Source organism: Anopheles gambiae, chromosome 3, assembly GCF_943734735.2.
Source record: "Anopheles gambiae chromosome 3, idAnoGambNW_F1_1, whole genome shotgun sequence".
Taxonomy (NCBI): domain Eukaryota; kingdom Metazoa; phylum Arthropoda; class Insecta; order Diptera; family Culicidae; genus Anopheles; species Anopheles gambiae.
Window position 1 is genome coordinate 45,152,966 of NC_064602.1, and position 11,681 is coordinate 45,164,646.

The 11,681-nt window shown below is 42.8% G+C and overlaps 1 protein-coding gene across 4 annotated transcripts in view; it reads left to right on the forward strand.

The window, feature by feature from the left end:
- LOC1279348 (unconventional myosin-Ia) overlaps positions 1-9,656 on the forward strand; it is a 77,217-nt gene extending 67,561 nt beyond the window's left edge. For all 4 annotated transcript variants that reach the window (XM_061656486.1, XM_061656487.1, XM_061656488.1 and 1 more), the window contains 8 exons: positions 3,642-3,813; positions 4,060-4,232; positions 4,417-4,779; positions 5,285-5,520; positions 5,647-5,810; positions 6,220-7,383; positions 7,454-7,614; positions 7,698-9,656. In XM_061656486.1, coding sequence (XP_061512470.1) covers positions 3,642-3,813; positions 4,060-4,232; positions 4,417-4,779; positions 5,285-5,520; positions 5,647-5,810; positions 6,220-7,383; positions 7,454-7,614; positions 7,698-8,030 — 2,766 coding nt within the window. In that variant the 3' untranslated portion in view covers positions 8,031-9,656. The remainder of the gene's footprint in view (positions 1-3,641; positions 3,814-4,059; positions 4,233-4,416; positions 4,780-5,284; positions 5,521-5,646; positions 5,811-6,219; positions 7,384-7,453; positions 7,615-7,697) is intronic.
- Positions 9,657-11,681: the final 2,025 nt, after the last annotated feature.

An 11,681-nucleotide genomic window follows, 5' to 3' on the forward strand; every position in this document is an offset into this window, starting at 1 on the left:
AAATGCCTCTCCTTTTGTTTTTGAGCGTTGGTGTTTGTTGTTTCACGTGGTCTTGATTAAAGAATTAGCCGTAATGAACGGTTTTAACTGGTGCTTCGCAGCAGCACGCGTACACGGTCGAATCTAGGTCTTTGCCTTTCTTTCGTCAAGGCGCCTAACCATTTTGGGCCTAATGTTGGTTCGTTTGGTGATCTTCCTCCGTACACTTGCAGTCGCTTTTCTTCAATGGTGATGATCGTTTACCTGTGCATTGTGTACATTTTCCATTTCTCACGTATTCGGGAAGTATGTGGCTGGACACGAGTGGGGAGAAATTTATCCATCCACGATGTATATGATGCTAGGCGAGTGAAAGAAAAACCAAAATTGCAATACTTCCGCAAACTGGTTCACATCAATTTGGTTTCGAAATCGCGCCAATCGCTACACAAAAACGGTTACGATCTTGAATGTGCCTCTCGATGTGAACAATAATGCTGGCACCGTCCTTCGGTCTAGCCCGATTGATGGATGTGTCGGTCAATTTTCGGATCACAGGTCCACGGATCATGTGTGTGCGCCTGCTTGTGTGTGTGTGTGTGTGTGTGTGTTTGGGGAAAATTGCAATCACCCATTGTGATGTCCATTGTAGCTCCAGAGGGAAAGGAAAGTGAGTCTTTCCGGTCACATTCGCTCGTTGGTGATCGGTGATTGGCTTTGATCATGCCGAGCATGGATAAATGAAAAGTGAATCAAACAACGTCCGAATTGGGCACATTGGAAAGTGAAGAGTTTAATAAGAAGGAGGAGGGATTGTGGTCAGTGAACGTTTTAAACAACATATGCTTCTAGTTGGAGGATGATTTAAATTGAAAAAAAAAACGATCGGTTTTCATCGATAATCAGCTAGAAAACAACCCAATGCTGGTCTAACTACGTTTCCCATATGCTGCATTAAACATTTAAATTATGCTAGAGAAATTCGTAAACATATTCCCGTCCAATGCTACTCCTGCATCTATTACATTCTTGTTAAACCACTAATGGCTCCCCCAATTAGACTAGATAGCATAGCATAAGCGGAATAATTCCATAAATTTTCAATCCAACCCCATTGGATAGATCCGCGAAGAAGCTCGCGAAAGCAAAGGAACGAGCAAAAAATAAAAACATGAAAATAAAACAATCAACACCCAACGCCATTCGCGAAGGTATTCCAGCGATCCGCGGCATTTCCGTTGCAAAGCTGCCCTTGCTGGCTGGCTGTTCGGGCTGCTCGACGGAACCGGTCGCCTGTGTGCTGGTGTGGTCCGTGCAGCGTCGTTTAGTGTTCGTGCTGTGTGTCGGGGCTCACTCGTTGCGTGTCTTCGCTTGGGCATTGGTTTTGTTTTTAGTTCATTTTTATATTCATTTCATTTGCTAAAAGGTAGCCGCCGGCCCCACAAACACATGGGGCTGCTTACCGGCGGCCTTCTTCTTCCGCTCGACGCCTATCCGGTTTGGCCGTAAATCCGAACCATAAGTAATCATAAAAAGCGCTAAGCTATGCATGTTGTTTTGCTTTTGCATTTCGCGTTTGCAATATGTTTTGTTTTCTTTTTTCCGCACTAACTGTGTTGCTCACTACCAACGCTATTGGGCTGATTCCGCTCGACAGGAGGCAGAACTGTATGTACGGCCAGCAGATAGGTACAGCTCTTCTAACGGTGATGCAGGAACACCACTTCACATTGCTCACACACGAACACGTCGGCACAGACGGTCCCTTGGCTCCGGCATGGAGCTCGCTTCCATTACCCCTTGAGGCTGCCATTTTGAGAGGTTGCGACCACCACCAACACACCGTGCGTTGATCGCGCTTGAAGATCCGGACAAGAAGCGGAGGAAGAAGTTCTGGCTCATTCCAATTAAACGCAACGAAACGAGCCGCGCTCACGGATCATTAGGGAAGAGGGCCAGGATGGGTCGGTTCGGGATGGGGAGGAGGAGAGCGTATGAAATGAAGATTAAAAATAATCATACGAAGGTGGGAATCATCGTTTAAGTGGTTTTGCGCGTTTCGCTACGGAACACAGATGCGCACATCCACGATCCACGATCGCGCGCCACTGAGCAGAAATCGATTTTCTGGGAGCTTTTTGTTGCCACTTTGATTGCTGTTTCTTTCGCTACTTTGAAATTCGCGTTCATTCGGTTGGATGAACCGTGCGATTAGCTTGCATCGCGCGCCCTGTCTAATGTCGGCGACCTCCGTGCGTCCGTTCATGGGTCCGTACCTTAACGTAAATACACACACACGTTTACGTAAAGGTACATCATCATTCGAGCCAAAGGGAATGGGCATTCTTTGCCGACTCTGTACGGTACTGTGCTAAAGCAATGCATTTCCCAATCGCTTGACATCAACCTTTCCCGCTGAGGGGACATTCTTTAGCGGCTCAACGTCAACTTCCTCACAGATGGTGGCCCCCCAAAGATACCGATAACCAATCACCTCCTGGCAGTCGACCTACTTGAGCCGTCGCGAGACGTCGCCCTCAGCATCAACAGCCAACTTTCTACTCCAAAAGGCTGAGCGGGGTGTACATAAATCACAATCGATCTTCGTACATCGGCATCTGCGACGTTTGGCTCCGGATCGGGGTAGATCGATTAATCCTCACATGTTGGGGGGGCTGCTTTGAGTAAGCAGGCGGCCAGTTGTACGTAGCCAAGAATTCGAGTGAAGTGTGGTACAGTACAAAAAGAATGACTGTTGGATGTAGATCTAAAGCGATTGGTAGACTCACAACCGTTATAACTGATGATCGTTTCTGGTTTATTCTTCTAACTTTTGATTATCACTAAAAATCATTCTTTAAACCAATCGGGGCAAAGTGATGCGATGGGAATCAGCAATCTTTGATCCAACGCGTATGACTATTAGAGTGATGATTGTGCTACATATGATTAAATGGAGATTATTTCAAGAAAGAAGACAATTTAAATAGACAATAAATATCTAAAAAGCTAATTTTAACTGTGTTAATTTACATACTCGCCGATCAAAGGCTCCAAAGTAGCAGACATGAAGCTTTACTTACAAACGCGCAGTTTACTTGCAAACCAGATTATGTTTGACTGACTAACCTTCACTCCCTGTGCGAAAGGAAAAACATGCATAACATTAGACAGCGTTAGAGCAAGTCCTATTGAAAAAAACCGAAACGACTCAAGCGGTGGGAGTTGCATAATATTCCGCTCACTAATCGTTGTGGTAGCAAACGATGGAAGCATAAAAAATGGATAGATAAAACAAGCTGACAGTTCTCGTGACATGCACACTGAACAAGGCTAGTAGTAAAGAGAGTGTTTGAATCAGCGAGCGCAAATTCACACGTGCAATTCAGACGTTCGTTATACACCGTCGTACCGATCCGCACGGCCTGCAATCGATCAGTAGATTGTCCGTTTTCTGTTGGCTGTATTGGAGGTTTTGGTTTCCAATAATCTTTATTTATGCTAAACAAATACGATGTGTTTGCAGCTTTTTATTAACATAATTTCAAATATAATACCTTAATATAATGCCCATCAATATTGTCAGTGATATTATAAAAAAAAATCTTGTCATTCACGTATGTTTTATATTTATTATACATCCATTATATCGCTTCTTACAGACCAATGTTGGACCGATACTGCTCTCCGTCAATCCCTACCACGATGTCGGTAACCCACTGACCCTGTCCTCTACCCGCTCCGTTCCTCTTGCTCCCCAATTGCGAAAAATCGTTCAAGAGGCCGTGCGCCAGCAAGCGGAAACGGGCTACCCGCAGGCGATTATTCTTTCTGGTAAGTGACGACAGGGCACAAACTGCCACAGGGCTGCTGATAAATCCCCAAATTCCATTTAAGTTTCCTGTTCAAAACTACGCACACTCTCACAAAATGCTGACATCGAGGTGCGACTTTCTCTCAACACCATGTTTGTGAGCTAGAAAAGCACGGGGCTCATTAGCACAAGGGGCTGAAGGGTCCTAATACGCGTGTGATCCATTCACGATTTAATCTTCTCCATCCACCGTTTCTTCGCTAAAGGTACTTCCGGTTCGGGAAAGACGCACTGTTCGATGTTACTACTGAGACAGTTATTCGCGGTGGCAGGCGGCGGGCCCGAAACTGACGCGTTCAAACATCTGGCGGCGGCCTTCACTGTGCTTCGCTCGCTCGGGTCTGCCAAAACCACGACCAACTCGGAATCGAGTAGAATTGTAAGTATTTGGTGCGAAGCGTAAATGAATCCGCTTACACTTACACTTAACGGTTCACTATTGGAAATAGTTAACATGGAATTAATTATTTCTTTTAAAACAAGCTCAAGTGGTTGACAATTGTCAAAAATGTATTCTATACAACTACAATAATATTTTATATTTTATGTTTCTATTCAATCAGGGACAATTTATCGAAGTACAAGTGACAGACGGCGCACTGTACAGGACCAAGATTCATTGCTACTTCCTAGATCAAACGCGCGTCATTCGCCCATTGCCAAACGAGAAAAATTACCACATCTTCTACCAAATGCTGGCCGGACTGAATGCTGACGAATGTGCCAGGCTCAACCTGGAAGGCTATTCACCGGCAAACTTGCGCTATCTGCAGCACGGCGATATCCGGCAAGATGAGCAGGAGGATGCGGCACGCTTTCAGGCGTGGAAAGCGTGTCTCGGTATTCTCGGTATACCCTTCCTCGATGTTGTGCGTGTCCTAGCGGCGGTTCTGCTTCTCGGAAATGTGCAGTTTGTGGACGGACAGGTACGTAGCAAGATTAGAAAGCAAACGAACGGATTTGAAGAGAGAATGGCGGAGCGTTAGCGAGACGCAACCATAGCAACATGTTAGCGTTCTCGCTCACTGCAAGAACGGTAAGATACTGTATTCTCGATTCTGCCTTATTGAGATTGGTTGGAATAAATGTTGTTGTGTGGTGTTTTTGATTTAGTAGGCAATCGTTGTTATGTGATGTACAATAAGTTATGGGTAATTTACGGCTGATTATGCGCATACAAAAAGTTTGCGTATATGCAAGATAATTACACGAGTCTGATTAAAATAACGATTGCTTCAAATATTTTCTTATAAAATTAAACATAAGCAAAATATATGTTTCTTTCATGTATTCCCATTCATTTCTAGTATAGCTTTTCACTCCTTTGCCACATATATCTCAAGAAAGATTAAAGTGCAGTTTCACTAAAGTAAAGCTATATTAAACTAAGTTCTTATTATTTATTTCTTTCATATATCATTCATATTACAGGGCCTCGAGGTAGAAGTTGTTGGAGAAACAGAACTGAATGCCGTGGCCAACTTGCTAGGTGTACCACCAGCACAACTATTTCGTGGGTTAACCACACGCACGCACAATGCCCGCGGTCAGCTTATCAAGTCGGTGTGCGATGCCAACATGTCGAACATGACACGCGATTGCTTAGCAAAGGCACTCTACTGTCGAACAGTAGCAACTATTGTTCGTAGAGCAAACAGTTTGAAACGGTATGTGTGAATGGGTAAAGTAAATGAATATTTTGTGTAACCCAAAATTTCCATTACAATAATACTTCTTTTTATCGCAATTCGGTATTTTAATAAACAAAATGTGTTGTATTTTGTTTTGTTTAGTCTCGGCTCAACGTTAGGTACGCTTAGCTCCGACAGCAACGAATCAGTACACAATCAAGCAGAAGTGGCAAGCCAGCATGCGTCTACGATTGGCGGAAACGCGGGTTCGAAGTCAATGGCAGCCTTAAACAATGCTGTTCGGCATGCAACAGATGGATTTATTGGTAAGAATGGGCGATAGTATTGTAACAATGTAGGTAATCGGCTATTTCCAGTTAAAACCATTGATTCTTTTCATGTGTTCCTTACAAACACATGAAAAATGAGAGAAAAAGAGACACACATGCTCTTTTCCCATCACTGCGAGATGGTGGGAGCGATAGCCACATCAAATTTAAAAATAGCTACTTGTATAGTGGCGCCATCTACTGAGTGTTTTGTGCTTCTCTCAAGAAGATACAGCCAGTTTTGCACATACGCAGCCAGCTCACATGCATAAAAGAACGCAGCCAGTTTTGTTTGAATTTGAAAACAGCCGTTAAAGTTTACTCTCATTTATTCTTATTGTTTGTTGCATGCATCTTTTTAATCATTCTGTTTTGTTTGTCTTTATCTCTTCGTATCATCTTGCAGGTATTTTGGACATGTTTGGTTTCGAGGAACCACGACCGGCCCAGCTAGAGCACTTGTGCATAAATCTATGCGCCGAGACGATGCAGCATTTTTACAACACCCATATCTTTAAGAGTTCCGTTGAATCGTGCCGCGAGGAGGGCATCATCTGCGACACGGAGGTAGACTACGTGGACAACGTTCCCTGCATTGACCTCATCTCGTCGTTGCGTACCGGTCTGTTGAGCATGCTCGATGCTGAGTGTTCGGTGCGCGGTACCGCGGAAAGCTATGTTGCCAAAATTAAGGTTCAGCATCGCAACTCCGCCCGCCTGGAGCAGCGTGCCCTCGAGCCGTACGATCCTCGCCTATTTGCCATCAGACACTTTGCGGGACGCGTCGAGTACGATACCACCGACTTTCTCGACACCAACAGGGACGTGGTACCGGATGATCTGGTGTCTGTGTTTTATAAGCACACGTGTAACTTTGGTTTCGCGACACACCTTTTCGGAACGGAGCTGAAAGCATTATACGCTCAGGAGAGTGGACCGCGGGGCCTAAGTTTCCGCATTGCACCGACCTCACACACAGATCTGCTGAACGGGGACGAACCAGTATCGACGCTGACGCAAGACTTCCACACCCGTTTGGACAATCTGCTGCGGACGTTGGTGCATGCAAGGCCACATTTCGTTCGTTGCATTCGCAGCAATACGGCCGAAAAGGGCGGTATGTTTGACCGAGGGGCTGTTGTTCGGCAGATTCGTGCTTTGCAGGTGCTGGAAACGGTCAACCTGATGGCGAGTGGGTTCCCTCATAGAATGCGCTTCAAACAGTTTACCGCACGGTACCGGATGCTAGCTCCATTCCGGTTGCTGCGTCGTTGTGAAGAGAAAGCTCTGGAGGATTGCAAGGTGATTCTGGATTTCGCACTTGAAAACCCACCCGAGCTGGACGGTTCCGTAACGCTGTCGTGGGCCCCAGGCAAACGGCACATCTTCTTAAGTGAAGGCATCCGTCAGCACCTGGAACGATTGCGTACGGAGGTGCGCATGAAGAGTGCCACCTTAATTCAAGCGACGTGGCGTGGTTGGAATCTGCGCAAGCGGCTCGGTACGATAAGACGTACCCACGATATCCATCTGATGGGTGGAGCACTGCTATCGATCAACAAGACATCAGGTAAGCGAATGCTTTACATTTGAGTGCAATGTTGCACAGTGTTGGTCTAATAAATGCATTTTCATTACAGGTGCTCGAACGGGAAATGTCACACATTCCAATGCAAACAATACAGGTACAGCAACGAGACCGCGGCCGCAACCGATCGCTGGCACTCCGCCACCGGATCCGAACGAAAAGTGCGACTCAAAGATTATCGCACAGACTTGCACATTGTTTGGGTTGGATTTGGTGAGTTGATTTTGGGTTAAATATCCACTGCAAACCTTCCTGTCATCAGTTCTCATCAAATTACATCGTTATTTACACTACAGGAACGACCACCACCAGTGCCACCGTCTCGTTCCTACACCGTGACTGGAAACTCCAAGCTCGGCTACCCGCAAACACGCATCATGAAGATGAACTTCCCCGAGGATCCGGCCGCAGTCGGGCTTGGTGAGCAGCTGCGCAAAGGCGAAGCTGTCACAGTGACCGGAGCTTCCCACCGACGCGGCCATTTAATCGTGGAACATAACGGCATCAGTCTGCACGTACCGTTCCAGTATATGGAGCTGGTAAAGACGATTGCTCCCGTACCGCCTGGCACTGGGCCTACCGGTGCCACAGTGCCTTCACCACCCACCGCCTCCGCGGTCAACATTTGATCATCGACGCGATCTGTACAGAGCTTACCTTCTTGACAGAGTAAATTGCTGCAACTTCCTAGACCTGAGAATGAAAAACCCGGGAAACACAGAACGAGTAGCTAACGCACGTCACGCTCATTTAACATTCGAAGAACGTTATCGAGGTACTTAAGCTGGCTTGAAAGGATTTTGAGCAATGTTGACAATAAGGTTGGATAATTGTAGTGTTAGTGCTAAGCGTATAGTGTAATAATTATTTAAAGTAGATCTTTCTAGCTCAACAAAGCTAGAAGAAGCAAGTTTTTCTTTTGATGAAACAGAACAGGCCTAGCAATGCTAGAAATTAAACACACCGAGATCCAGTAGAGCACCGTACAGTAGCGATTCGCAGTATAAGGTTCGGTAATGTATAGTCCTACGCATCCTTACCATGGTAATGCTGTTTCACGATTCGAAATAACTCGTAGATGGATGGAACAGTTTCTGCATCAAATGGATATTACCACTGTACCGTTTATTTTGCACTATTTCCTTGATGTAAGCCCTTATGAGGTAATGTTATTGTTAGTTGTAAGATATTCCTTTCCCTTCTCTGTTAGAGACTTCCTTAAGTGCCAACGTTTGCGTATTTTGCTATAAAAAAATACATTATCTTAAGAGTATTGCAAAGCGCTTCCCTATTGCGCTACGTATAAGTTGCGTATAAGTAAAATGATATGTTAAAAAACGTTAGGAAGAAAGGTACTTCTTGCTTTCAGATATGGTTAACCACGCAATCTTTATGGTACTACATTCGATGTACTTATACCGTGTGGCAGAATGAGTGAGCATAGCAAAGTGTAGCAGAACAATGTGCTCATTTTCCCAGATGAAATCGTTAACGAACACACGAAGAAGATTGAAAAACTCGAAGATGGACACCAACAAGTCGCTGTCGCTGGTCAACATCATCCGATGGAGACATCATAATCGAGCACGAGATTAAACCGTCCTAACTTTTATCGGTGTTGTTTTTTTTTTCCTTTCACACCGAAATTGTAACCGGTGCCTTGTATACCTTTTAAGGCTATGAAGCATCGGAGCAAAGTTATTATTTTCTATCCTCTTTTTTGTGTATTGTTTACTTTTCTTTTGTGACAATGTGGTTTCATTTTGTGTTTTTTTGTTGTTGAAAATGGCAAAACGTTTAATCCTAAGCTGTTTGTATCCGCTTCTATTGAAGCCATATTAGCGACGAAAGCGGCATAGTAAAAGCAAATAATTTCATTACAACAGTATTTCGTTTTGCTGCCCAACTTTTACCGTACTTTTCTTCATGCCATCGGTAAACCCGGGGTGTTTCAAAAAAAAAAAAAAAACGCAATACATCAACAATTCAGCATCCTTCGTTTATTACACTGTATCGCAGACCAATCAAATTACCAGTGACTTTACTAGACTTAAGTTTTGTACATGTATAAGTGAGAAGGCTTCGGAGAGTTGTTGTCAAGCGTTATTAATAGCGTACCGCCGTCAGCGCCATTTATTAGTATTTTTATCAGAAAGACTTTCCAGTACGGACAGGTAGAGTTAGTTACGGTTTACCTTTCACCAATGATGGAAGTAAAATACAATGAAAACTGGGTAATGTGTAAAAAAAAATAACGACCAGACTTTTAATTTATTTTCTTTCTTTAGGTTAAAGTAGTGATGACTGATGCCGAATGATGTCTCATGTAACCAGCAATGGGGCCCTTTCCGTTGTAAGTTCTTAGGCTGAAATTTCAGCCTGTCAGCTGTTTGCATTGTATAGCAGTTTTCGAGCAGATTTCTAAGTAGGTATAATATATAGGTGGGCTTATCCCAAGGTGTATGAATTTATAAGGCTGATTTTTATCGCTTCTGCTACTGAATAAAGATTTTAAGAGTGTTTTGAGTATTCGTCAAGCCTCCAGAAAGCTAGTTTGAGCAAAAGTTTTCACTCGTTCTGTCAAAAATGTGATGTTGTCTGTGATGTTCAAAATGGATTATAAAAAAAATGCTATGAGACCACCTGGACTACATACACTTTGATTCTATATTGCATCACCTGATCTCTTTAATGCCCCTTGGGATAAATATAAACAACACCGTGTTTTTGAGCAGGGACTCGAATCTAATTCTAGCTTTGAGGCTAGAATAATCTAGACTGAAAATTGCGGGCTAGTTTTTTGTGTGGTTTTGTATGGAGAGTTTACATGATTTCAGCCTCCAACTGTCAAATTCCATACAAAAAACTGACTAGAATCGTGAAGGGCCCCAATGTTAGTAAAGGTCAGGCATGTCCTTAAATAGCTCTGCACGACCCAATGCGTCCTCCACCTAATGTTGTGTTGTCTTAAATGTTATAAATTATATCACAAAAATTGAGAGCTCATAATATTTAATGTTTTTCTTATGATGTAGTTACGCAAGAAACTAATGAAACCCTTCAATGGGATTATAGGTTTGATTTTTTTTAGTAACTTTTCCATCAACCAGCGTATTGGAAACAGAGTTTTTTCATCATTAGGTGTTTGTTTCTCAATTATTTGATATATTATTAAATATTCGTTGGATTCGTCCCATGACTAATTGAGCATTTTCCAAACATTTTTGAATCATTATATTACCATAAAATCATGGGAACGATTTAAAAATAGGTTGAAAACCATAAATACATTATTATACCAATCTCAAATATAAACGGGATACAACAAAAAATCGTGCAATTCGTTGTCAATGTCAATGCTTTGACGCCACTCGGGACTACGTATTTTCAACATTTTGCTGTGGCACACTTTAGACTGTAAACCATAGAATCATTCTGCGACCAATTGCACTATGGGGCGGTCTCAAACAAACCGCGGTAATAAGTCATTTTTGTACTATTTACGATATACATCACATAAAATATTGTTTAAAATGGTCAATTTACTTGTAAAACATGATTTTAAGTGTTAGACATCCAGGTGGCGCCATTTTACACCGTTTTCAAAGTGTTTTTCACATGTTTGAAATATTTTGGCACACAATATAGATACATTTGGCCCAATAACAAGGCTGAGCAAGGGAATCATTGCGTCATACTCTAGGTGTTGGTCTTCCTACTTTTGAGAAAGTCTTTATATTGGGTGCCAAAGTCTTTCTAACGAGTGAAAACCCTGCATCCCTTTGCTGTACATCGCCACAGACACATATTTCAATCGGTGAATACAATCGAGTCATGAACTTAGTTTTATATTTGAGAATCATTGTATTGGTTTTGATAATAAAACGTTTAAAACAACCACCACCAAATTTAATAAAATATAAACCAAGTAATCAAAAATAAATAGATATCATCAATTTTCCAAGTGCTGATAGCAATCTACTTTAGAAAATTCGTTATTTTAAAAGGAAAAGAAAATAATGATTTAGACAACTACTTTATCTCGGTCGGCATTTTTGAAGAAAACGAAATATTTGAAGTAATTTGTTTAATCCAATATTGTCAATATCCAATATTTAGTGATCTAAGATCTAAGGCAGGGGTCTCCAAACTACGGCCCGCGGGCCGCATGCGGCCCTCGAGAACCTTTTATTGCGGCCCGTGATAATGTTGTAAAGGATAATGTAAATATCATATTAGTACAATTTTCATCAAATTTTTAATTTTTACTAAATCAAGAC